This window comes from Ictidomys tridecemlineatus, chromosome 3 (genome assembly GCF_052094955.1).
Source record: "Ictidomys tridecemlineatus isolate mIctTri1 chromosome 3, mIctTri1.hap1, whole genome shotgun sequence".
Classification (NCBI taxonomy): Eukaryota; Metazoa; Chordata; class Mammalia; order Rodentia; family Sciuridae; genus Ictidomys; species Ictidomys tridecemlineatus.
This window is the reverse complement of record NC_135479.1, coordinates 33,845,923-33,873,346: the sequence shown is the minus strand read 5'-3', so window position 1 is coordinate 33,873,346 and position 27,424 is coordinate 33,845,923. Positions and strand designations below refer to the sequence as shown.

The window sequence follows — 27,424 nt, the reverse complement described above, 5'->3', positions numbered from 1 at the left end:
CTATCATCAGTTTTTACCTCAAATACAACAACTGCCTTCCAATTAATCTATGTGCTCTTACTCTCACCTTTACCACCTCTAACCCTCAAGCTATTTTCCAGACAATAGCTAGTGATCTTGTAAAAAAATAAACAAAAATTGGATCATGTTACTTTCCCTGTTCGATACTGTTCAATAACTTCCCATCACATTTAGAATGAACTACAAAGGCACCTGGTCTATTAAACCCAATATGATTTGGGGGCTCAGATGCTTCATCTCATACCAGTATGTCCACTACTCAATGGATTCCACAACATTAGCTTCCTTCACGTTCCTGAAACAATATCAACAAGCACACAAAAATCTTCAAAGTCTTTGCATTTAGCATTGCCTGCAATAGTCCTCCATCAGTTACATACCATACATTCTCCCACTTTATGTAGGATTTTGACTAAATGCTAGCCCTCAATAATATCTTCTTTGACCATACATATAAAATAGCACACACTTTTTTCTACTTTTTACCCTGCTTTGTTTTTCTTCGAAGTACTTGTCATTATCTGATATATTATGTGATTCCTTAATTTTCTGTGTAATATCTGCCCCTTCCACTAAATTATGAGCTCAAAAAAAGCAAGGACTATGCTTGCTCTGTTCAATAGTGACTGTAGAACAGTACTGGGCACACAGAAGGTACTTAATAAATATATAATGAGAAAGACTGTTGAAAAAATAGACAACCAGAAGTTTTCTACTAATTAACATGTGCAAAGTAACTTTTATATTCCAACATAAGCATATACTTACAGATTATAAATTAAATAATATAGCTAAGAAATCTCCCTTTAAAAATGTCATCCTTAAAATAGCTTAAAGTTGCCAGGCACAGTGGCGCACGCTTGTAAACCCAGCACCTAAGAAGGCTAAGACAGAAAGATAGAGTTCAAAGCCAACCTCAGCAAAAGTTGAGGTGCTTAAGCCACTCAGTGAGACTCTGTCTCTAAATATAATACAAAATAGGGCAGGGGATGTGGCTCAGTGGTTGAGTGCTCCTGAGTTCAATCCCCGATACCAAACAAACCCCAAAGTTTAAAGTCCAAATTTAAGAGTCTCAATTAGCTTCATGAGAAGTTGCCTTTAATGCTTTTTCCTAAGAAAAGTCATACAACTAAACAAAAACAAGCGTACATTTCATTAGTATACATACCATTTCGTTTGGACCAGGGGTGTAAGCATGAACTTTTCACAAGTGCTTCATCAACTTTTCCTCCTGACATATTATCCATAAATTGACGCCCATGTTCCAATGCAAGGTAGCAGTCATTGCAACAGTCCCGTTCTTCAACTCGCACCCAATTGCTAATCACACCAATTTTGGGAAAAGGATCTTGGTCTGCTGCTCCAAAGGGTGAAAATAAATTAGTGCACTGATCTTGTAGCAATAATATCAACTCATCAGGAAACTTTTCAGATTCCTTTAGACCTCCATTAACATGTTCAGTGGAGGTGGCCCTGAGAGCTTCAAAACGTTTTTCTGCTTCTTTGCCACAGTCTGTGTTGCGTCCTATGATATCTAATTCATCTTCAAGAAATAATCCTGAATTGTTTCCAAATTTTCTGTTCATGACAGCACTAAAGCCGCAGGCACACCTATATTGTGCTTCCTGCGTTGGATCTGGAATGTAAACTCCAACATCGGCACCCTTGATATTCATGTTGCAGACACATATACAGCAACTATCAAAGTTACAGTCTTTAAACAAATTCATAACTGATTCTGAAAGGATGAGGTTTACATAAAGACTGTGTGCTTCAGGGATGGAAGGAACAGTTGCAGGTTCAACAGAATTAAGGGGTCTGCATGTGGATGGGGTGGAAGCTGGTGAATACAAGTCTGAATTTTCATATTTGACTGAACCTTGAGCGCTAGCAGGTCCACCAGCTCCACGAGGAGTCCTTGGAGTCCTTGGAGTCCTTGGAGTCGGAAACCTAGGAGTGGATGGAGAAGGAAGAATTCCTGCTCCGCTGTTACTAGGAGGTGCACTGCTAGGAGGCATCCCAAAAGAAGTATGGGTTTGTGGTGTATAAGCAGGGCCATATTCTTGATCCATATTACTTCCATCACTACTGTCACCGGGGGAAAAAGAGATAATCAAATATATAAATAAAGCAACATTTTTGTGATGTGAAATACAAATAAAAATGTCTCAAATGTTTTCAAGTAACACTGAAAACTGTGATACAACAATCAGTGCAAAAATCTCAAGTATAATTAGGACTTATTTCTGATTAATATGTCCACTAGTGACTGTTGTGGACTAAGGACCAATTAACTAATTTCAAAATTAAGAATAAAATTCTTATTTAATAACTTATCCATACCTAGAGACTCACATTTACTATCTAGAAGTTTCTTATATTTCATTCATATTATGAGGCCTCTAAGAATAATAATTCCTGATTTCAGAGATGTTCATGTGTAAAAAGGACAATATGATTTTATGAGGCTATCAATTACAACACACTCCAAATTCAGAAACACTGATGTAGAAAATGTGGGAAATATGGCAAATGCAAAAATGAGAATGATTTGAGTTATAGGTCAAAAGAAAAGATGCTTTTGAAATCAAATAAAGTACAATGGTCTTATGTTTTCAAACAGTTTATCCTCACCTATTACCAATATAATCAACCAGAAAACAATTTCTAGAACTTTTAAAAACCAATATTGTTTTGCCATAATACCAAATGCTTACACACACACACACAAAAAAAAAAATTAAACCTATAAGCATTCATATAATATGATAAGAACATAAGTCATACCCTTCTTTGATGAATGGCATTGCAGGCCCTGAAGAAAGCAATTCCAATTTTCCAACAGTCCAGCTCTGGCGGTAAATACATTCTTCTGGCAATTTGATAGGGGGTAGACATTGGCTTGGTAGAGTTTTTAGAGGTGCAAACATGGAACATCCCACTAGAACTTGACAATTTTCAGGCTTATAGACATAAGAAAAATCCTACAATATAAAGGTCATGGATCTTTAAAGATCTTATCTTCCAAGAACCAAAAACCAAACCAAAACAACAACCCCCAAAAAAGTACCCCCCCACAATCTTTCCTTTTTTCCTATTCTTTAAACAAAAGAAAATGTAAATATCAGTTCTATTCTAAAATGCATTCTTAATACTGTCGCCACATATTAGTCCTCAGATCTGTTAGCTACAAAACTAGGATCACTATAAAATGATTTTTTAATATAGTAACAAGAAATTTCATAAGAAAATATAGGGAGGTTTGGGTTGGAGCTCAGAGGTAGAGCACTCGCCTAGCATGTGTGAGGCACTGGGTTCAATCCTCAGCACCACATAAAAAGAAAGAAAACATAGGAAGTGAATTATTTTTTCTAGAAAAATAAAATACTTACTTTAATTTCAGAAGGTTTGGGGCTACAGAATCCTTCATCAACCTCAATTTTGAACTGTGCTCCTATACTAGAACTATTTCCTTCTAGGACAGTTCCTCCAGGTGTTGTATCCATACTACCATATTCTTTATTATTCATATTCATTGGGGAAAATCCCATAATATGCTGTTCCAAAGATGGTGGTGTAGGATACATCTTATGAAGATCTGCAGTGCCTATATTTAATAAAACACACATTTTAACATAAGACTAAAAAGAGGTGAATCTATGTATAAAATAAAGGGAACAGAAAACTTTACTGAGATTACAAGTTTGCAAGTCTATCTGGAGCACAGAATTGGGAAGCTTACTTATGCAAGATAATGGATCCAGATTTCCTGTCTTTGATTCTTTGCAGCTGGCTTTATCATCTGATCCATTCGATGACTTTTTAGATCCAGGCTATTAAAAAAAGCACATATTTATCTGAAACCCAATGTGATTTCAAAGTAGTAAATATTCAGATTCAACTTAAAAAGTAAAGCCCATTCATCAAAAGTAGTATTTTGAATCCGTGACAGAGCCAAATACATAATAGATATAGTTTAAGGACACAACAGTTATTTCATAAGCCTCCCAATTAACTAAATTGCCAAGGCTGGCCTTGAACTTATGATCCTCCTGCCTCAGTCTCCCTAGTGCATGGGATCACAGGCATGTGCCACCATGTCCATCCAGGAAATAAGTTTTAATATGCTGAACAAAGCATCCTCAGTATAACACCAATGTTCTGAACAAAGCATCCTCAGTATAACACCAATGTTCTGAACAAAGCATCCTCAGTATAACACCAATGTTCTTAGAGTTGACATGTGTTCCACTGTCTCCTATTAGACACCTTGTGATACATATGTAGAGTGAGCTCTGAGTACAATTTCTTTATGTCAGAGGAGTCACAGCAAAAAAATGTACCAAGGTATTCCAGGATATAGTCATCTAGTGAACAGTGTCCTGACATATACTACTTTATTAGATACAGATTTAAGAGTTCGTGAATAGCTATATCTGCCTTTTATACATAAAAGCATAGCTATAAACAAAACCTATATTAGCTGGGCACCGTGGTGCATGCCCATAATACCAGTGGCTCAGGAGGCTGAGGCAGGAGGATCACGAGTTCAAAGTCAGCCTTAGCAAAACTGAGGTGCTAAGCAACTCAGTGAGACCCTGTCTCTAAATAAAATACAAAATAAGGCTAAGGATGTAGCTTAGTAATCAAGTTCCTGAGTTCAATCCCTGATACCCTCAAAACAAAAACCTATATTATACACAGCTAGGATGAACAGCATATATTGTAATTAATAACATGTTATGTAAGAAAAGAAAAACTAAATGTGCCATAGTTTCCAAGATACTTTTATTTATGCAGAGGCAAAATGATTCCTTTTTCTGAATGCAGCACCCATTTCATTAATTTCCAAGAGGTTTGACATTCTAGAAAATCTCATTTTAAGCTTTAATTTCTTTAACTTCATCTTCCTCTGCACATAGGTGTTAAAAGGATTAAATACTAATTTTGTCTTCCTCTCATTGTTATGCTATGTATCTGTCTTATAATAGAGTGGTGCCAAAAAAATTCGAAAGTGATCTTCCTTAATAAAGTGATAAGGCATAACTTTTATTGCTAATTATTTATATATTCTCTACATAAGTCAATTTCAGAGTTATTTCATAAACTAGAGATCAAACAATAGGAAAATTATTCTTCTTCCTAAGGACTGGAGAAAAAGAACACATAGCACAACTTATATCAAATTTCACTGTATATCCTTCAAACATCATAACAAAACAGTAAAACGTCATCTCAAAGTTTATAAAACTATGTCAAGATGATTCAAACATGAGATTAAAATGAAAAAAAATGATATTTTATTATAAAATATCTCCTACTGTTTTGACCTAAAACAGTATTCAAGCAACAAATCACTTCCAAAGAACTTATATAAAACCCAAGAAAACAAGCTTAATCCTAAACAATTAATAGGATACTCACTGTCAATTCATCTTCATCAGAATTGAAGAGATTATCAAGGTCAGTATAAGAGACAGCCAGATCTGAGTCATATATCAAACTGGTTGATGGAGGACGTGCATGACTAGTAGGGCGTGGAGCATCTACACGTTTCAATCAGAAACATAAAAAATTCAACTACAACCAAGTATTATTCCATTTACTTAAACAAGATATTAAATTTTTTTTTTTTTAAAGAGAGAGTGAGAGACAGAGGGGGACAGAGAGAGAGAGAGAATTTTAACATTTATTTATTTTTTCTTAGTTCTTGGCGGACACAACATCTTTGTTGGTATGTGGTGCTGCTGAGGATCGAACCCGGGCCGCACGCATGCTAGGCAAGCGCGCTACCGCTTGAGCCACATCCCCAGCCCAAGATATTAAATTTGTAAGAAGACTATACAACAAAGAATTCTAAGTTCTTATTTAAAATTTAAAAAACATTTTTCATGAAGTTGTAAATGAACGGTGGAAATCTTCCCCAGGAAGCACTAAAGGCTATGTAATCTATGTAAGTATTCTAAACGAATAATAAAAATAATAAAATCCTATAGGACAACAGAATTAAGCATACTTTTTTCAATTTGAAATGAATAAATTTTATTCTATGTAAATTTATTTCAATAGAGATGCTGTTAAAATGGGCAGTTGTTCACTGGATATAAAGTTAGTTATACTGGTCATGGTAGCAAACGCAGCAAACTCCGCTACTTTGAAGGGTGAGGCAGGAAGATCATAAGTTCACAGCCAGCCTAGGTAACTTAGCTAGAACCTGTCTCAAAATGAAAATAAGAACATCTGGGGATGGAGATAAGTGGCAGAGTACTTGCATAGTATATGCAAGATTCAGGATTAAATCTCCAGCATGGAATGGAGGAATGAAGGAAGTTAGTTAAGCAAAATTAGTAAGTTTCACTAATTAGTTTATAACAAAATAAAAGAAAGAGCTCCCTTTAGGACCAATTCTTCAAAAAAGCAAAAAGCAAAAAAAAAGTTCTACATATCCATTATACAACACAATACCTAGAGATATAACAATTCAACACTAGATTCTAGGAGGACAGATCTCACGCTGTGTTCTTTTACTGTGTTTGTGAGTGATTACTAGATGTGAGAAAGGAGCTAGAGGGAGGACAGATATATTTTATGAAGAAACAGAAAAGAGGAGCTTGAAGGTTCCAAACATAATGAAATAATAACAAAAAGAAAACATTAACTGGGCTGGATTAGAGACTCAGTGGTAATGCGCTTCCCTAGCACATGTGAGGTACTGGGTTTGAGCCTCAACACCACATAAAAATAAAGATATCATGTCTGTCTACAACTATTTAACAACAACAACAAAAAAAACCCCACTAATTACCCTGATTTGACTAATACATATGGTATATGTGTATCATGTGTATTAAAATACACTGTATCCCTCAGATATGTACAATTATTAAATATTAATTTTTTTAAAAAAGCACATACAGATTTTTTATTTTTCCAACTTCCTGACATGTAAAAGAAGCATAGTACAATAATTATGAATTCTAGTTCTTAAGTCAGACAGATTATTAAATCAAACCCCAGCTCTTCCACCAACAATGTTTCTTGGTATACTGACAATCTCTCTGTGCCTTCATGTAGCCCAGAATTTAATGTGATAGAATAAAAGTACACTGCTTTGTCCAGAAATAGGCACTTAAAATACTCAATAAATATTAGTTCTTAGATAAGCTAGGTTTCAGTGCTCCCCACCCGCAGTTGGGAGGAGATGACGACATATGATTAAAAAGTATACAAAAGCAATAAAAATCAAATTCCTCTTATATTACCACATAAGAAAAACAACTTATAGTAATAATATATAACCTTCCAAATCATCTGTATATCAATTAACTTGAGATAGCCTTCAATTTCAGAAAAATAAGTTGCTTTCCCAGTGCCTCATTGTGTCAGTTCTAAATATTCACCATAGCAGTAATTTCAGACTATGTAAAAATCATCTTAGGATACTTATTAAAAACCAAGATTACAGGGGCTGGGGCTTGCCTACCATGTGCGAGGCACTGGGTTCAATCCTCAGCACCACATAAAAATAAATAAATAAAATAAAGGCATAAAAAAATGTCATATCTGTTAGAAAATTTAAAAACAAACAAACCCAAGATTATAAAGCCCCACCTGAGATACTCTACAATGGGGTACATAGTTCACATTTTGAGAAATATACATCACAGGCACAGGGGATTCACAATTTCTGTATCCTAGAGAATACTTTAGGGGTGAGGGGAACCAAAGAACTTATTTTTCATATATGTGTGTGTTAATGGTTAAATCAAATTATTTAATATAAGCATTATCTCACTGTTTTTTTTGTAGTATGGACACTTAAAATCTACTCTCGGCAATTTTCAAATACACAACAAGACTTTTACCAGTTTAAAATGGTTCAGCTTATGATTTTTCAGTTTTATGTTGGTGCAAAAGCCATTTGCATTCAGTAGGAATGGTACTTCAAACTCTGAATCTGATCTTTTCCTGGAGTGACAGAATGTATCATGATAACTCTTAAAATACTGAGAAGAGGCAGCAGTTCCCAGTCAGCCACATGATCATGAAGGTAAACAACTGATTCTTTATGGGCACTGTTTAATGGACACAGGTAGTAAAAATTTTTAGGAGATATTCAACACTTTACAAGTTTTTGTTAGATGATTTTGCTCAAATCATCTAAGTATTCTTAGCACATATAAGGTAGACTAGGCTAAATTATGATGTTAAGTAGGTTAGATAAAATAGTACAGTTTTGACTTAAAATATTTCAACTTATAATGGTTTAATTTAGGATGCCCCCCATCATAATACAAGAAACATATGTATGTTACCTGGAGACACCATGATATAACAGATCTCTTGTATTTATTTCTCCTAACTGAAATGTTATACCCCTTGGCCAACCTCTATCCCCCAGGCTCTGTTAACTTCCATTTAACTCTGACTTCATTTTGTGGCCCTAGAGATTGAACCCTAAGCCTTACACATGTTCACTGATTTTTATGAGTTGTACTTTAGATTCCACCTATAAGTGAGATCATGCAGTATTTATCTTTCTGTGCCTGGCTTATTTCATCAAATATAATGTCCTCTAGTTTCATACATGTTGTCACAAGTAACATAATTTTTCTTTTTTAATCTTCATGCATACACCTGTTGATGGACACTAAGAATTATTCCATATCTTGCCTATAGTGCATAATGCCACAACAAATAAAAGCATGCAGGTATCAGTATCAACACACTAGCTTCCTACCCTCTGAATATATGCTGAAGAGTGGGACTGATGTATCATAAGGCAGTTCTATGAAGAAAATTCCATACTTCATACTTATTAAATACAGCTCTAAAAATTTACATTTCCACAAATAGTGTACAAGTGGTCCCTTTACTCCATGTCCTTGCCAAACTTGCCATCTTCTATCTTTTTGATAACACCCATTATAACAGGCATAAGGTGATATCTTATTATGGTTTTAATTTGCATTTCCCCAATAATCAGTCAAGTAGAATATTTTTCATAAATCTATTGTATTTTGTATAAATTCATTTGAGAAATGTCCTTTTCCCATTTTTAAATCAAGACATTTTCTTTCTATTGAGTTCCTTTATATATTGGATATGATTTGCAAATATAGTGTTTCCTCAGAATTATCTCCTCAGTCTGTTGACTGTTTGAATCATCATACAGAAGCTTTTTAGTCTGATGTAATCTCATTTGCCTATTTTTGCTTTTGTTGCCTGTACTTCTGGAATCAGATCCAAAAAAAAAAAAATCTCTGCCAAAACTAATCTCATGGAATTTTCCCCCATGTTTTTTTCTAGTAGTTTTACAATATCAGGTCTTAGGTTTAAGTCTTTAATCCATTTTGAGTTGACTTTTATATATAACATAAGATTCTAATTTCATTCTTCTGCAGGAGGATATCCAGTTTTCCCAGTACTTACTGAAGAGACTTTCCCATTATGTATCTGAGGCATCTATGAATCAGTTGGACTTATTTCAAAACTTATTATTCACTTCTGCTGATCTAGGTACCTTTTTAAAATGCCTATATTTGCTGTTTTAATTACTATAGCTTTGTCATTGATTTTCAAATCAGGTAGTGTGATACCACTGGCTTTGATCTTTTTGCTCAAGATTGCCTTGCCTATTCAGGTTATGTTGTGGTTCCATTCAAATTTTAGGATTGTTTCTTCTACTTCTGTAAAAATTGACACTGAAATTTTGATAGGGATGGCACTAAATCTTTAGATGGCAAAAACTCAAATTGTTAACTCACCAAGTTACTTAAAAGCATCAACCACTAAATTTACTTCATAAAAAGACCATCTGCTCCTTGCACACATAGACTTTCTTCTTATTCTTATTTCTTGTAACATAGAAACTGATCCTACTTATTCCAAATATTAAAGCAAAATTTTGTTTCAAAAAGCACATGCTGGAAAATATCTTCCTTTGCCCCTATCAAAAGTCAAGTAATTGGGGCTGGGGTTGTGACTCATCAATAGTGCACTTGCCTGGCATGTGTGAGGCACTGGGTTCGATTCTTAGGACCTTAGATAGATAGATTGATAGACAGACAGACAGACAGATAAAGGTCTATCAACAACTTAAAATATATATATATTTAAAAAAGTAATTGGAGGGCTATTGGTCAAATGTGGATGTACTAATATGTAAAAATAATTCATATCAGTATATACAACTATAATGCACCAATAACAAAATGTGGAGGGGAAAAAAGTTAAAAAAAAAAAGTTAAGTGAATTCTGACTAAAGTTAATATTATACCTGACACTTACTAAGAAAGGACATTTTAAGTCAGGTGAACTATAATCCCACCCACTCAGAAGGCTGAAGCAGGAGGATCATAAGTTTAAGACCAGTCTCAGTACCTCTGAGGCCCTGTCACAAAATAAAAAAATAAAAAGGGGCTGGGATATGGCTCAGTGGTAAGCATCCTGGGTTCAATCCCCAGTACTGAAGGGAAAAAAAAAATTGACAGATACATGTATATGGATACATACATACATACACAAAAACACACACAGACACACACACGTTAAGTGTTCTCATCACAGAAGAGTAGTACTTATGTGAGGTGATGTATATTAAATTGCATGTGTTTTAAGTTTGATTTAGCAATTCCACAATATGTATGTGTGTGTATATCATACATATTTACTTTTTACTTACTAATTTAAAATATTGTTTAAAGATAAATAATTTTTTTTAAACAAACTTGTTACACTGTGTCTCTATTCCATTCACAAGGAGTATAAGTCAGATAATTTTGAAGTGGAATCTTGATTACTTTATCCCCAATGCCTAGCACACATAACAGGTATTCAATAAATTGTTCAATTAAGGACCTTGGAAATAGCACTCTTAACACTTACGAAGGGTGGACGAAAAATATTTCAGAAAGTTTAATTGAAAAATTGAGTTTTTATATCTGAGGAACCTTAGGCAACATTCTTATCCAATCTACTAATTTCATGAGTAAGAACTATTTAAAGGAGAGGATAAAAAGTGTGTGTGTGGGGGGGTGTTCTAACAATTCATAATGTAATTTTTGTCAACTCAACTTGCTCCTCCCAATAAAAGATAAATAATAAATTCATCCACATATCCTATAAAATATATAAATTTTGCAAGAAGAAACAGTAAAACTTCCAGCAGTATCAGACGTAAGTCTGTAGAGACAACTCTGGATGCAATGATTTTTGAAAGGGAAATAAAAAGTTTTACCTTGCTTAATAGAGGGACTAAATAATGACATAGCATCTTCTTCATGTGATAAAACTGTAACAGTAGATGTTCCGTCTTCTACCTGCAAACAGTATTACATGTTAGCCTAAAATGTGTTATTTACCAATAACAAAACCTACCAATTTTTTGTCAAGTATTCTGATAAATGTTCTGTGTACATTAACACTAATTTTTACCAACTTTTATAGTTAACAAATACATTGTATGCTTATGTTCAAATAAAAAGAGAGTAAAAGAGAAAAAATCTAAAGAGTCTGCCCCAGGAATCATGGCTGATAGTGGGAGCTGGAATTTTAATCTACATCTACAAAATTGTAAATTTGGCATTCGTTCTATTTCATAAAAAAGAACAACAGTTTAAGTATCATGCAAATAGTAGGGTTAAGTAAAACTAGTGAAATTAATTATTTGTACTACACATATTACTGGGTCCTTTCCCCAGTTTTACAGCTTTCAATTCTCACATTTTGTATTTAAGGCAACTTCTTTTTTTAATCTAGTAGAGTGATCATAAGCTCAATTAATCCCAAAATGTTTAATTCTGAAATTTTTAATCAAAAAAAATTTTTATGTCCTACATTTAATTAATGTTAAGTTTTTTACTTTTGGGGACACTATAAGTAAGTTCCTGAATCACATATTCAAAAATAACTTTTTAAAAAACTCAGTAATATATATTTTATCACTGAAAGCAGATAATTCACTTTTAACATATTCCTACTCAAGTGTCAAAATAGTCTATACCATAATGCCCTGATTTTACTTATGACAAGAATATCTCTAGCTAGTCCAGAAACATCAGAAGTAAACAAAAAACATCTTTTGTCAGAGATCAGCCATAACGTGTACTATCTGCCTTATTTACTTATTTTTTTTTAAAAGTGTGTGTACAATCAATTTTTCTAAAAGAAAAAAAGTGAAGGGGCCAGGATTGTGGCTCGGCAGTAGAGTGCTCGCCTAGCATGTGCGAGGCTCTAGGTTCGATCCTCAGCACCACATAAAAATAAATAAATAAAAGTATTGTGTCTAACTACAACTAAATAAATATATATAATATGTATATATATATATATAATATATACACATATATATTATATATATATATATATTTTTTTTTTATAAAAAGAAGAAGAAAAATGATAAGGTATATACTCAGCATGCTACTCTATGTTGTGCTACAAAATCATCAGTGAACCTTCAGTATACTGTGATTTCTCTTACCTTGTGTTTTTTCCCAGTCTCTCTCTCACTATTTTGTCTATCTTTTTTATCAGGAAAAAGGAATTCCTCATCTCCTTCAACAAATGCATATGGATCAATTTTAGGTTCTTGTTCTGCATCAGATGCTATTGCTGAAAGATACTGATTCTTCATTTGATATTGCTGAACTAATTCATCAGAAACTTTTAAACGTTTCTTACACTGCACCATTAATCTGCATGAAAAAAATAAAATCAGAAAATAATTATATTTACCAGAAAAGCATAAAAAGTTTCCAAACTTAAGCATCACGTGACTTAAAAAAATTAAACATTATCCAACCTGTAATCTCTGATTTTACAAATGAAAAAACTTATTATGCATCCTAAATTCAGCAGTAAAAAAAGGGAACTAAAATCCAGGTCTTTCCTACCAAAATATATTATCCTTCAATAACTCATTCTATTCTCAAATCCTCAAGCACAATAACTAATCTAAATCCATTTACTGAAAGGGACTCTTAAATCTAAACTCTTCCAGGACAATGACTCTTAAGTGTGGGCTTTATATAGTGAGTCAGATACTTTGATTATACAATTTATACATTTAAACAGTGAAAATGATTAATCCTTTCTTACTGTCATGAATGGACATATTTTAAGTTTAAAATTTTGAGTTGTTTCGTTTGTGTTCTGTGATGTTAGGGATCAAATCTCAGAAACTTGCTTAGGCAAGCGTTCTACCACTGAGCTATACCCCCAGTTAAAAATAAAATTTTTGAGGGCCTGATTGGGTATTTCATCAAAGCAACATTACTACTGTATTATTATTCTTGACAAGATAAATTATAGGGTAAAGTGTCAGTGTTAAGCACTTCAGGTTTTTCTAAACACACTGGAAAATATAATAATTTTTATATTACCAGTCCTCTGGTTGAACTGGTGACTATAAAATGTATGTTTTTCTCTGCTCTCAATAAAATGACAAGGGAGGAAAAAAGAAGAAAAAAAGCTGGGATGGTGGCACATGCCTATAATCCAACTGACTAGGGAGGCTGATTGCCAAGTTCAAGGGTAGCCTCAGCAATTTAGCAAGACTCCATCTCAAAATAAAAAATAAAAAGAGCTGGGGATTCAGCTTAGTGGTTAAGCGCCCCTAGGTTCAATCCCTAGTATCCAAAGAAAGAAAAAATGGAAGTGGGGGTGGGGACAACAATGAACTTGGAAAGATAAGTTGTAGAAACTGACAGATCAGAGAAGGCTGAAATATAAGGTTAAAAGAGAATTCATAACAAGCAGCAAGCTGATTTGTACCCAGAACTCTCAGAAGCATCAGGACATATGTCTCTCCAAAGACCAGAGTGTTCATGTTTCATGTCCCTGAAGACTAGAGTGTGAATACAAAATGACTATTTTCTAGTTTGCATAAAAGCTTTTAAGACTCTCAAATTCCTGTTCTCTGAGGTTTACAAAGTTCCCAAGCTGTCAGAATAGTGGCAGCCAGGCTTCTAGCCATACATTTTTTTTTTTTTTGAAGTCCTGCAAAGACTAGCTTGCTCTGAGTAAAAACCAAAATCCTTAGAATACCCTACCCACACCTTCCAATATCTAGTTCAATTTTTTTTCCTCTTGAATGCCATCTGTATCTACTATTGTCCTCTCTCATTTACACCACTTCGAAGGGTTTCCTTGATGATCCTTAAACAGAATAGACACCTCTTAACCCTTCCCTTTGTTTGGGACATTCTTTCTCCAAATATCTGTATGGCCAATTTTTTTAATTCCTTCAAATCTTTGTCACCTTCTCTGTGAGATCTTTCTTATTATTGTCAACCTTATTTAAAATTGCAATATGATCACCTATCTATAACACTGATCCCTCTTACCATTCCCTATCTTCCCATTAGGAATTACCTTTTAACATATATGATTTATTACATTCATAGTTGGTTATCATTCCCATTGGAATAAAAGTCCCACAAGATCTGGAATCATCTTTGTTCACTGAGTTATCTCAAATGGAAAGAGTGCCTGACACATAATAGGCAGTCAATAAATATTTGTTAATGAATAAGTAATATCTAAAAGAACTGAAATATTTTTGCATTAATAATTACAATTATCTGGTACTTTGAAATAAATTATCTTTACATCGTAGAAAGTACTGATGCTGGGTTGGGGTTGTGGCTCAGCGGTAGATCACTTGCCTAGCACATGCGGGGCCCTGGGTTTGATCCTCAGCAGCATATAAAAACAAAATAAAGATATTGTGTCCATCTACAACTAAAAAATAAAATATTAAAAGAAACATAGTTTATCTACTCTGAACATTTAGACAAATATATACGGTTTGGGAATATTAGTCCAAATGTAAATTCTTTGAATGACGAATATAATATCTCATTCATCTATGAATGCCTAGCGTTAGCCATCACTCTGTCCTCTATGTGGAGGGGTGAAACAGCATGTATTATTCATATTCTGTTTATAACAGATTATTATGAACATTTATTCATTAAGAGCTCTATACCTCATCATATTGAATCCTAAATAACTATTGGCTGAAAACTGTGGGATACTATAATTTTTAAAAAATAGTTTTATTTTGACATGTACTCTCTTATTTAATATTTTAAATAACATCATAAGATAGGAAATGGAGGGCAGTCCTTCTAACTTTGATGTGGAAGTTATATAGAAACAAGTGGTTTTTCAAGGTCACGTAGTGGGGAAAGTTATGAATGGAAAAATTTAAATATTTACTCAAACAACTAACTATTAATAGGGAAAAAAGCATAAAGAAGCTCTTCCATCCACATCTTGACACTACTACTCTGTACAGGTAAATAAAACAACTGTTTTGCACATTAAGTTGTTCTCTGGTAGAAGCATAAAAACTGCCACACTGTTTACACACATAGGTGCTAAACTAGTGCACAGTAACATTGTTAAAAACACTAATCCTCCTTCACAAGGCTCTGTTAATAAAAAGGAGTAAACCAAATGCATTGCCTAAACACAAATTTTTGTTATTTTATTGAATCATTCTCACAGACATTGGGATATGCAAAAATTTTAAATGTAGTCAATATCAAATCACAATAAATTTTAAAATAATTTACATTACACATTCTTCTGTATTAAAAGTTCATAAAAATAGAAATAAAAAATTGTGAGTTTTGAGGTGCCTGATTAAAAATTCAAATTTTTACTGTTAATATTCAATTATATAGTACACATAATACTTTCATATACAGGAACAAGAACACCTCTCCTTTAATAAAAAGAACTTTCATAGATAGCCAAATACTTAACTTCAGATAGTTTCAATTAGAAATAAAGCTAAGTACAGACAAACTGGAAGAGAATCAGGTACAACCATAAGCAGAAATGTTGAAAAGTCCAAAACAAATTTAAATTTCCTTTGTATCATTAATCACATCTCCCACTTTTCACTCTGACAATAACACACTGACCTGAAATGCACTGATAAAATTTAACATGGCTTAGGGTAGAGCTGCCTTTATTTAATAAAAATTCCTCTACAATATGACAGTATTTTAAGATTGACAATTATAGAAGGAGACAAGCAATAGAAGGAAATGTTAAAGAACAGATGAATTTAATGAACCTTAAAATCTTTCCCTTTTCTTTATTCTAGTACCATCTCCCACATTCAGAATGAATCCTTGAACTGAATCAAACTATCAAAATTAGAGTTTTATTGCATTAAAATGAAACAGCAAATAGAGAAGACTTACTTAAAAGATTTAGAGTACAATCAAATTGAGTTTATTTCATCACAGGTTTCTTTCTATGAGACAAAGGCATTCAAAACTACCTTTTAAGAGATCAAATAATGCATTCTATACTATACACATACAATAAAAATCTGGTAGATATAATACAACAAAGCAGTAGTTCTACTGATGAATATTAAAATAGTTAAAACATCGTAATGCACCCTGACTACAGAACAACATGGAAAGAACTATACTCAGGTATACATCTTTCTTTGCTCAGGGTTTAGAAAGGTTTCCATCTGAATTAGAATAGCAGATTATTTTAAACAATCACAAATTCTACTAAAACTAAGAACTAAACCCTTGAAAAAAGATTTAAAAACTATAATGCTTCTTGGCAAAACTTTTTGTCTTTAAAATGATAAGATCCATAGCCTCAGCCTCTATTCTAAAATAGACACTATCACTAAAAGAGAAACTAAATACAATAAGGAACAAAATGAAGATTTTGTTTTAAAAACTTCTAGATGTCTGTATATTCCACGGATGGGACATGCTCTGTTCCACCCCTAACATCTCCCTCCCACAATGAAATTCTAACAAATTAAAAAAGGAATTCAACTTTAACATAGCTGGTGAAAATATTTTCATAAGGTGCTACACATGTAAGTCTAAGACTAAGGGAAGTATTTAGAAATCATGCATTCTATTACCCTGTACTAGTTAGCCATTACTATCAAAAACTACACAGCAGAGAAATGAAGAGCAAAGCTTTCTTTCATTTATCCATTTATTATGGAAGCATAGTACATATCACCTTTCAATAGTGATCAACAGAAAGCATCTATTTATACTAAATGGAAAATGGATTTCTACTCAACACACACAAAAAACAAAACTCTCAATTTTCCTCCTACTATAATTCTCTATGAAAAATTCAACTATCATGAGAAAACTAATTGTTTAGATATATCCGTGCCCTTTGAACTCTGTATCTACTCAGAGTTTTTAACGGTTTCCTCTTAAGCTATATACACATGTTTCAACACCGGATGGAATCTGTCTAATCAGACAGTTCATACTGAATTCACATTTTGCAGTCTGCATATAATATACATAGCTAAGGTCACAGATGAAAAGGGTATCTCAAAGGTATCTCAATCCTTCTTCTTAAAAACTATTTTTGTTTTAAGTTGACATGCCATTATTATTTATTATTTATATTTTTAATTATTTAGCAAGACCATACTTAGTAAGGTATGCCAATAGTTATTTCAAGGTACTTCTATTCTGGAAAGCAACTTCTAATAAAATCATAAAACTGAAGTTTGGTAAGATGTAGCCTAAAATAGGTAAAAAGGCTTGTAAAGAAATCTTCAAACCTGTTATTTCTCATCTTCCTCAAGAAATTAATATGCTTGTTAACTCTTCTGTTAGTCTACTACTCAACTTGCTGAAAAGATTTTTCAACTACATCATAGTATCTGTAGCATTGATATATCCCTGCATCTATTGCTGTTTGTAATTTCCTAGAGATAACCTTACATCACTTTTTGTCTGAGTATTTCCAACATGCCCAAATCGATCTCCTTGCTCATAAAGCTTGCAACAGTACTCCTGTTGTTTGAAGGATAATGTATCAATTTATGAGCAATAATTTGCTATTCTATTGCCTTTAACCCACTTTCCAATCTCATTTCTCATCACAACACACTAAACTACTAAGCAGGATCCCTATCCATGCCAAACTACATTAAAAGCTTCTGATCTCCATAAATGGAATTAAATTTTTCAACCAATTGTGGCTCTGCATTCTTGCTGTTTTTCTTTGTTTTGGTATCAGGGATTGAGCCCCGTGGTGCTTCATTACGGAGCCACATCCCCAGTCCTTTTTATTTTTTGAGATAGGGTATTATTAAGTTACTTAGGGCTTTGATAAATTGCTGAGGCTAGCATCGAACTTGTGATTTTCCTGCTTCAGCCTCCTCAGCTGCTAGGATTACAGGAGTACAGCACAGTGCCCAGCTTCTGCTATTTTTTATTCATGCTTCTATAAGATAATTTAATGTTATCTTCCATTATACAACAAGTTTGGAGCCTGGACCAAATTTACTTTATACTCCTACAGTGTCTCACAACATCTTGCACATAACAGAAATTTCAGTTTTATGCAAACTGATATCGAAAAAAAAAATATATATATATATATATATATTTAAAATTGTTGATGGGCCTTTTTAAAAATTTATTTATATGTGATACCAGGGATCAAACTCAGTGCCTCACACATGCTAGGCAAGCCTCTATCACTGAGCCACACCTCAGCCCTAGAATATATATATTTTAAGAAAATGAATTTAAAAAGAAAGATAATTGTTTTAAGAAAGGAGAAAGAATTCAGGACTTGCAAAAAGTCTTCTAATTAACATCATTAAAATTAATTGCTACACATGTAAATACACTTTCAAAACTCAAAAGGAAATATAATAGAATTTCAGGTTCTTCCAAAAGATCCTTTTCACCATGGGGGAAAAAGGACTTTTATGCTTCAGTATGTGACAACAAAGATTATGCCAGCATTTTACTGTGATTTAGGGGGACTACAGTAATACTGGGAGATCTTCCTAATGAAGTTTATCATTAAACACAGTGGACCTAATAGCTATTAATAGCTACTATTAAAAAGGTATTCATTACCTTAAAGCACTACAACGCTATTAAAATGTGGATCTGTATAATTTTTTTGTTGTGGAGAGACTACACCTGCACTATAAAGATATTTAGCAAGCCAGGTATAGTAATACATACCTGTAATCTCAGCTACTGGGGAAACTGAGGCAAGAGAATCACAAGTTTGAAGCCACTTTGGGCAACTCAGAGACCCTGTCTCAAAATAAAAAATAAAAAGGGCTAGGGATGAAGATCAGTGACAGAGTGCCCCCAGATTCAATTCTCAGGATTGGGAAAAATAAAATTAAAAGTATTTAGCATCTCTGGCCTCTACCTACCTCATGTCACTTGCATATCTCCAATTATGACAACCAAAAATTTCTCAAAATATTTTTATCATCCTGAGGATGATAAGATGGAAAATACCCCCAGTTAAGAATTACTGCCATAGGACAAGAATTCCAGGGAAAGGACAAAATCATCTAAATGACTGAAACATGAGGAAAAAAAAATTGTCAACCAAGTATAGAACTATTATAATCCACAAATGTTTCTTAGTGCATACAGAAGCAAAACCTCTGATGGTTGACCTATCTCCTAATCTATAACACTATAATGAGTAAATTTTGACATACTACAAATTTTAGTAACTATCATAGTCTTAACAATGCTCAAGAGACAAAATAACACAAAAATTTTAAAAATTTATTCAATTGTTTGTTTGTTTTTCTTTTCTATGAGAGAAAAAATGATAGCCAGGCACAGGCAAAAGCATGTTATTTCCTTAACTTACATAATCATGACCCAGTACCACTCTACTCTGCATGCTATTTTTCTATATTATGCTTCTTCATTCTCATTCTTATTCAGTAAGAAAAATGTCAAATCATTTTTAGAACAGATTCTAATGTTAAGCTGTATACTAAGGTTAAGCAGCCAAAGTATTTATTTAAAGCTATAGCCAGAATTCTTAGATCTTATGAACACAATGTGTCCATAAAAACTCACTCTTGAAGTTTTTATAATTGAAAATATTTATACTACATTTTTACATACATTAAATAGAAAATATAACTTGGAAAGTAAACAAGTTTTAAAGCAATAAAATGTTCTAGGACCAAACTGCTGTTTCATTCATCCAAACATTGTAGAATTTCTACTATATTCCTAAGATTTTTATAGGCATGTTTGTGTTAAAGCTAGAGGAATACAGCAGCAAACAAAGAGTCCTTGCCCTCATAGAGCTTACATTCTAGTAGGGAAAAGACAATTAACAAATACATAATTTCAGATGAGATATATTAAGGAGCAATTGAAAACCAATGTATAGTATAGACATGATTTGGGGGAAAAAAGATAGACCATATTTTGGACAGAATGATCAGGAAAATTCTATCTGAAAGGTACTTAATGATAAGGAGTAAGTAGTTCCCCAAACTGTGTGATGCAATTTGGAAGGTCAAGAGGCAAGAGCTTGGCTTTTGGAAGGAATGGCAAGGAGGACAGTGTGGCTAAATCAAAAAGCAAACAGGGTGAAAACTAGTTAGGCAGAAGACTGTACAATTTTACATTATCATGAGAAAGACTTTGAATTTTATTCTTAGTATAAAGGCAAACTACTGGAGGGATTTAAGCAAATTAAGAACATCATTTAACTTATGGTCACTCTGGCTGCTGTATACAAAACATTCTTTAGACTAACAGTTTCAAGCAAGACCTGAAGTTGGCTTAGATATCTGTATTTAATACTGGATAAATTACTACCCTCCCTCTTCCCTATTTAAATCCCACTCTTCCTGGGAATTGAACCCAGGGGTGTTCTACCACTGAACCACACCCCCAGTCCATTTTATTTTGAGAGGCCTCACTAAATTGCTGTGGCTGGCCTCAAAGTTTCAATCTTCATGCCTCCCACCCCCCAAATTACTGGGATTATAGGCATGTGCCACCATGCCTAGCTAGATTATGATCTTTGTTTTAAACCTGTTTCTAAGACATTAACTTTAAAAGATCCACTATTACACAAGTTAGTTGACTTTATTGATCAGAAAAGTATTCTGAAGTTTCTTAATTCAAAATCCAGACTTTAATTAAAAATAAAATCCTACAATTATTTTAAATTCAAAGTGTTAGATGAAACACAAGGTGTCTGCTAAAATGATAACAAAGGCATTTTAAGAGAGAATAAATTGCTTAACAGTAGGGAAAATGAGAGGTTATAAATGGAACAGACTAAATCTTAGGGAAGCTCAAAATCAGATGAAATACAACAGAGAAAGTTCACAGTCTACAGTATGCAAAAGGAGACTGTAGGAAAACTATATGAACAATATAATACTCAAAATGCCTAGAAAAAAATTTTTAAAAAATCTGAACTTAACATGTCTAGACGAAAATGAGAAGAGCTCAAAATGGGAAAACAGATTTTTTTTAAAAATTCATAATTCATAAAAGGTAATGGAGGTGCTGGGGTTGTGGCTCAGCAGAATACTCACCTAGCATGTGTGAGGCACTGAGTTCAATTGTCGGCACCATATAAAAATAAATAAATAAAATAAAGGTATTGCGTACAACTACAACTAAAATATAAATAAATAAATAAAAAGATAATGGAAAATTGAACTCAGGGCACTCTACCACTGAGCTGTATCCCTAGTCCTCACACTCATTTAAAAAAAAAAAAAAAATTGAAACAGGATCTCCTAAATTGCCTAGGCTCATGGTGAACTTGTGGTGCTCCTGCCTCAGCCTCCCAAGCAGCTGAGATTTCAAGTGTATGCCACCATGCTTGATGGAAGAGTTTCTTTTCAAAAAACAAAGTGATGAGGTCAAAGACATTACCTGCTTCTTCATTCTGAAGTGAAGCAAGGCCTGCCAATCAAAAATGTTAGCCTATGTACACAAACTTTCCAATCTATTCTCTCATTTTAAAGTGTCTATAAAAAATAATTATTATCAGAAATAAAAGAAGAACAATGAAGATAAAAGATCAAAATAAGGTAATTCTACAGCCAAAAAAAGTTTTTTAAACAAATGACAAGAAGGGGATGCTAATCTTGTATTTTTTAAAAAAATCTGTTTAGGGGCTGGGATTGCAGCTAAGCAGTAGAGCGCTTGCTTAGCACATGCGAGGTCCTGGGTTCGATCCTCAGCATCACATAAAAATAAATAAATAAAGATATTGTATCCAACTAAAAAAATAAATATTTTTAAAAAATCTGTTTAGAAAATTTTATTAACATTATATAGGTGTGCCCAGCATGGGGCACACCTATATAATCCCAGCTGTGAGTTCAAGGCCAGCATAGGCAATAGAGCAACACCAATCTCATTCATTCATTCATTCAATCATTCATATATAAATAAATAAGACAGAGAAATTCTAGAAAGGGCTATAAAAAACAAGGAATTCCCCCAGAACACAAAAGGGGGAAAAAGATTTTAAAATGAGAAAATAAACTCACCATTGGAATCATAAAGTTCCAAAGAGAATAGGGGGAAAAAAAAGAGAGATGATATCCAAGAAAGAGATTTCCCAGTAGCAGGACAAAAAAAAAAAAAAAAAAGACTTCAAATTAAACAGTCCCTTCAAGTATTTAGTACAAGGACTTAAAAAAAAAAAAAACCAAAAAAGATTGCTATACTTAAACATATTCTTAGAATTTCACAATTCTAAATCTAAAAAGAAAACCCTAAAGCCTCATGGAGGTAACAGATCACATTCTTTAAAAAGTGAGCCAGAATGAGACTGTTATTACATATTTTGTTGGAAGCCATTAGAAGACAAACAATGCCATAAGAGTTCTAAGAGAAAATGATATTTCACTGAAAACGCAATATATAGCCAAATTATCAATGAGTATAAGGACAAAATCAAATCATTTTCAGAAATTCAAAGATGTTAAATATATATTTCCCACAATCTCTCACTCAAGAAGAGTATTGAAGATGTTTGTCAACAAAATAAGAGCAAATCCCAAGAGAAGCCACTAGTTATATTAACTTAGGCATCTACCATCTACTAAAATAAAATCTTAGAAAACATATCCAGTAAACAACACTAGAAAGTAAAAAATTCTATATAATAGTTACATAATAGGGAAAAATACACAAATAATGGAGACATATGACATTTTAACCAACTAATAAAGTCTAAGATATCATTTAACCCTTAAGTAATTTTTAAACAACAAAAACATAACTGACTGACAATGGACTGAGAGAAGGAAATGTAATCTTTGCATACTACTTGGCCTTTGACTAACAAATAGGTAGACAGTTCTAAGGAATATAGTAGTAGCAGTTTGTTGGAATTCATGTTTTAAAAAAATGTAAAAATGCAAAAGGCTTATTTGACAAGCTGTATATATATTCAGAAAACAGAAAAAAAAAACACCTTCTGCCCAAAGTATGTCATAATATATGTCATAAATATAGTGAACAAATAAGGCAAATCACAGATGAAGCAAAGTATCTATAGCACATATTACTAACATAGGTAACCAGAATGTGAAAAGAACAAATCAGACAAGAGAGACTTAAAAAAAAAAAAAAGACTCTGCAATTCACAGAAGAGGTAATCTAAATGATCAATATATATTTTATAAGATGCTTAACTTCATTAGGAATCTGGAAAATATGTATTAAAGACAATGAGATGCTATTTTGCATACAGCCAAATTCAAAGACTCCTAACACCAATTATTGAGGAAAATGAAGAATAACAGTTTTTCTCATACTCTGCTGGTTCATTAGAGAAAAACTATATCAGCTGTTTGGACAGCAACCCTTAAGATTGAAAATGGACAAACCTCATGGCCTAGCAACTCTTATTTTCAATGTATTTCCTACAGTAATTCTTATACAAGTGCAGAAAGAAATGTGTACAAAACAAGTTCAGTTACATCCTTTGTAACTGTGAAAAACTGAAAATGATCAACATATCCATCTTTTAGAGAGCAAATTAAATTATGATATAGTAACAAGGAAATACCATAAAGTCATTAATGTGACTTAATTAGAGCTACACATAGAAATAATAAGCACCAATTCAGGAAATGAAAGAAGAAAAATAGTACACGGGAGTTCTAACATTGGTTGGCTGATGGATATGAGTGTTTATATATTATTTTCTCCACTTTTTTTTTTGGTGGCTAAACTATTCACAATGAAGAGGTTCCCTGAGGGGAAAAAAAAAAAAAGAAATTATACAAATTTAATACTCAGAGGATTTATTATTGTAAATCCTATTCTGAAACAAATCCCGGAGTCCTAATATTAAGAACTTAGATCATTTCCACCCTTAACTTATAGTAGTGACTATTAAAAAAAATACATACTCTGTAACTGATGTTACATTTTCCTGTCCAAAAGGTCCAACTGGATCATCCTTGAATTTATCACTTGGAAGTTGAGGTGGTAAAAACTCTACATCTTTTTTCTTTGGGACTTTGTAATACTTCCAGGCTATATTAGCTTCATCTTCTTCCAAGTTTACAGCTGTACCAATATATACTGTAGGCTCTACAGCTTCCTGGTACTGAGGTGGGAAAGACTGGGACAAACTGTCTATCCTATCTTCCATTGGTTTAGTAGGAACCAAGGGATCCGGTGTTGGCATTTGATAAAAATGTTGACTCTGAGGAGTTGAAGGTGTTTTAGTCACTCCTTCATCAACCACATCACATGGGTGAGGACTAAGTGGGGGTGGTTGAGGTGAATTTGTCATTTCAGTGCCATGCATCTGAGGAGTCTTTGCTACATCATTAGTTCGGATATTTGAAAATCTCACTTGACTATCTGAAGCGGAGATGACAAGTCTTTGGCTGGCTGAATCTGTGTCCATGCCAACATCATCACTGATAGATATACGATGGTGAAAAGGAGTCAAGGGGCGTTTCTGTGGCTTTTCACTCTTTTCTTGCTTCTCACTGGTCTTGTGCTTAGGAAGTACTTGTTGTTGCTGACCTAAAGATGGTACCTGTCCTTGTTGTCCAGAATTTCTTGGTTTGGGATTTTTGTGCCTGCAAGTTAAAATAAAGGTTTGATATTTAGAGAATCACTATTACAACAAAGTGACATTTCAAATATTATTTGTTTTTCATATAATCCTAAAAATAATCTGGCTGGGTACAGAGGCATATGTGAGTAATCCCAGTAAATTGGGAGGCTGAGGCAGAAGGATAAAAAGTTCAAGACCAGCCTCATCAATTTAGCGAGGCCCTAAGCAACTTAGCAAAACTCTGTCTCAAAATAAGAAATAATTGCCTGGGGTTGTAGCTCAGTGGTAGAGTGCTTGCCTTGCATGCATGAGGCACTGGGTTCGATGCTTAGCACTGCATAAAAATAAATGAAGATACTGTGTATTGTGTCCATCTACAACTAAAAATTAAAAAATCAGAAATAAAAGGGCTGGGGGTGTGGCTTAGTGGTTAAAGCACCCTGGATTCTATCCCTGGTACCAAAAAAAAAAAAAAGGAATATTAACTTCAAACATTTCTACTTTTATTGAAATAATTTAGCGAATACAAGAAGACAAGAAAAAGATGTCAAAAGACTTCATTAGTAAAGGAAGAAGAAAAACTTTTTATTTGCAGTTAACATTGTTAGAAACTATTCAAGGTGATCAACAACCAATTGATCTTAAAACTATTAGAGGTGGGGGCTGGGATTGTGGCTCAGTGGTAGAGTGCTCGCCTAGCATGTGTGAGGCACTGAATTCAATCCTCTCAGCACCACATAAATGTAAACTAAAGATATTGTGTCCAGTTAAAAGTAAAAAATAAATATAAGAAAAAAAAAACATTAGGTGGGACATCCAAACGTTATGTCTCTTCTGATGCGACTACTACAAATCAACTACAACACTGTCCATAAAATACTCTTGCCAAAAACATTGTACTTGAATCTAATCAAGGTTCTAGATTAGCATTGCCCACAAGAACTTTGTACTATGATGGAAATGTTCTGTATGTAACTCTTGAGCACTTGAAATAGTTAACGCAACTGAATAACTTAATTTTTATACTACTTTAAATATAATTTTTATACTATTTTAAATAGCTACTAGTGGTTACTAACACACCTTGTACTGGGAAGCCCAACTGTAAGAGCTACCTTCAATTTATAGAAATATAAAAGTTAAAGAAGAAGTTAAATGACAGTGAAAACCAAATTTGGGTATACAAGGTAAATGATAAATTCAGAACATGGGACATCCTATAGGACAACTGACCTAGTTTCTCTAACCAAGTCAATGCCACATACAGGAGAGACTCAGAATACTTAAACAAGTACTCCTTAAATTTGCATGCTAGTCAAACAAACCATCTATTCTGAGACAAATATTGACAGGGTATTATGACATCAAGGAATTACTGCTCATTTTATTGGGTATAATAACAGAATTATAAAATAACAGGGCCAGAGGTACAGCTCAGTGGTAGAGTACTGGCTTACCACATGCAAGGTCCTGGGTTCAATTCCCAGCACCATAAAAGGAAAAAATAAATAAATAAATCTCACACAGAAAAGTACTACAGAGTTAAATGGTATCTTAGATTTGTTTGAAAAAACTTCATTAAGAAGCTAGACAAAGGCTGGGATGTAGCTGCTCAGTGGCAAAGTGTCTCCCTTGCATTTGCAAAGCCCTGGGTTCAACTCCCAGTCCCCCACACGCCCGCCAAAAAAAAACCCAGCATCAGCAGCAGGTATACAATGAGGCACACCCCTGTAATGCCAAATACTCAGGAGGCCAAGGCAGAAAGATCACTAGATCAAGATTAGACTCAGCAACTTACTGAGGCCTTGATCAACTTAGTGATACCCTCTCTCAAAAAATAAAAAGGTCTGGGGATAGGGCTCAGTGGTGAAGGAACCATTGGTTCAATTCCTAGTAACAACAACAAAAAAAAAAAGTAGGTGTGTATGTATGAATGTTTGCTACATATTAAAGTATAATGGTTGCTCTGAGGAAAAACACTTGTTGAGGTACAAGATGAATTAGGCCTTTTTTTCACAGAACACCAATTTTATTTGAAAAACAATGAGTATCCATCCATAGCTGACTGATTGTTCAGGAAATCTATTTACTAAGTTACAAAAATGAACACAACAAGTTTGTCATTTTAAGGAAGAAAAACTGATAAATCTGAACTTTAGAGTAAGATACAGAACTTTGGAAAAGTTTATCTGCCAAAGGGAACTCGACAATTTTCTGATATTTACTTTTCTGGTGAGATCATTAATGACATAAAAGAATAAAATTTTTGCTACCTTATAACAAAATGTTCAGAAGAGCCACATAATTTAATGAATTGATGTTTTCCAAATAACCAATGTAAGAAAAATCATGCTTAAGTAAAATATCCATTCAGTCATTAGTGGAGTATAAAAATTTCATTAACATGGCTTCAGATTCCACATTATAACTATCATTTAATAAACTATCATTTGCAAATTTTGGTGCAGTATCAAAGGATAATATCCATAATTATCTGAAAAAGTTATTAAAATATTATCTTCCCTCTTCC

General features: G+C 33.4%; 1 protein-coding gene across 3 annotated transcripts in view; it reads right to left on the bottom strand.

Annotated features, from left to right (window-relative positions):
- The window catches only part of Med13 (mediator complex subunit 13), a 90,516-nt gene that overhangs the window by 29,847 nt on the left and 33,245 nt on the right, over positions 1-27,424 (bottom strand). For 2 of the 3 annotated variants that reach the window (XR_005726397.2, XM_013357048.3), the window contains exons 9-16: positions 24,233-24,916; positions 12,503-12,716; positions 11,261-11,342; positions 5,446-5,567; positions 3,764-3,854; positions 3,414-3,628; positions 2,809-3,005; positions 1,190-2,109 (exon numbers count right to left, since the gene is read on the bottom strand). Coding sequence is in view for 2 of the 3 variants with exons in the window: in XM_013357048.3 (XP_013212502.1) it covers positions 1,190-2,109; positions 2,809-3,005; positions 3,414-3,628; positions 3,764-3,854; positions 5,446-5,567; positions 11,261-11,342; positions 12,503-12,716; positions 24,233-24,916 (2,525 nt within the window). In the remaining variant the exon portion in view is untranslated. The remainder of the gene's footprint in view (positions 1-1,189; positions 2,110-2,808; positions 3,006-3,413; positions 3,629-3,763; positions 3,855-5,445; positions 5,568-11,260; positions 11,343-12,502; positions 12,717-24,232; positions 24,917-27,424) is intronic. The other variant, XM_005321551.3, reaches the window with a different exon arrangement.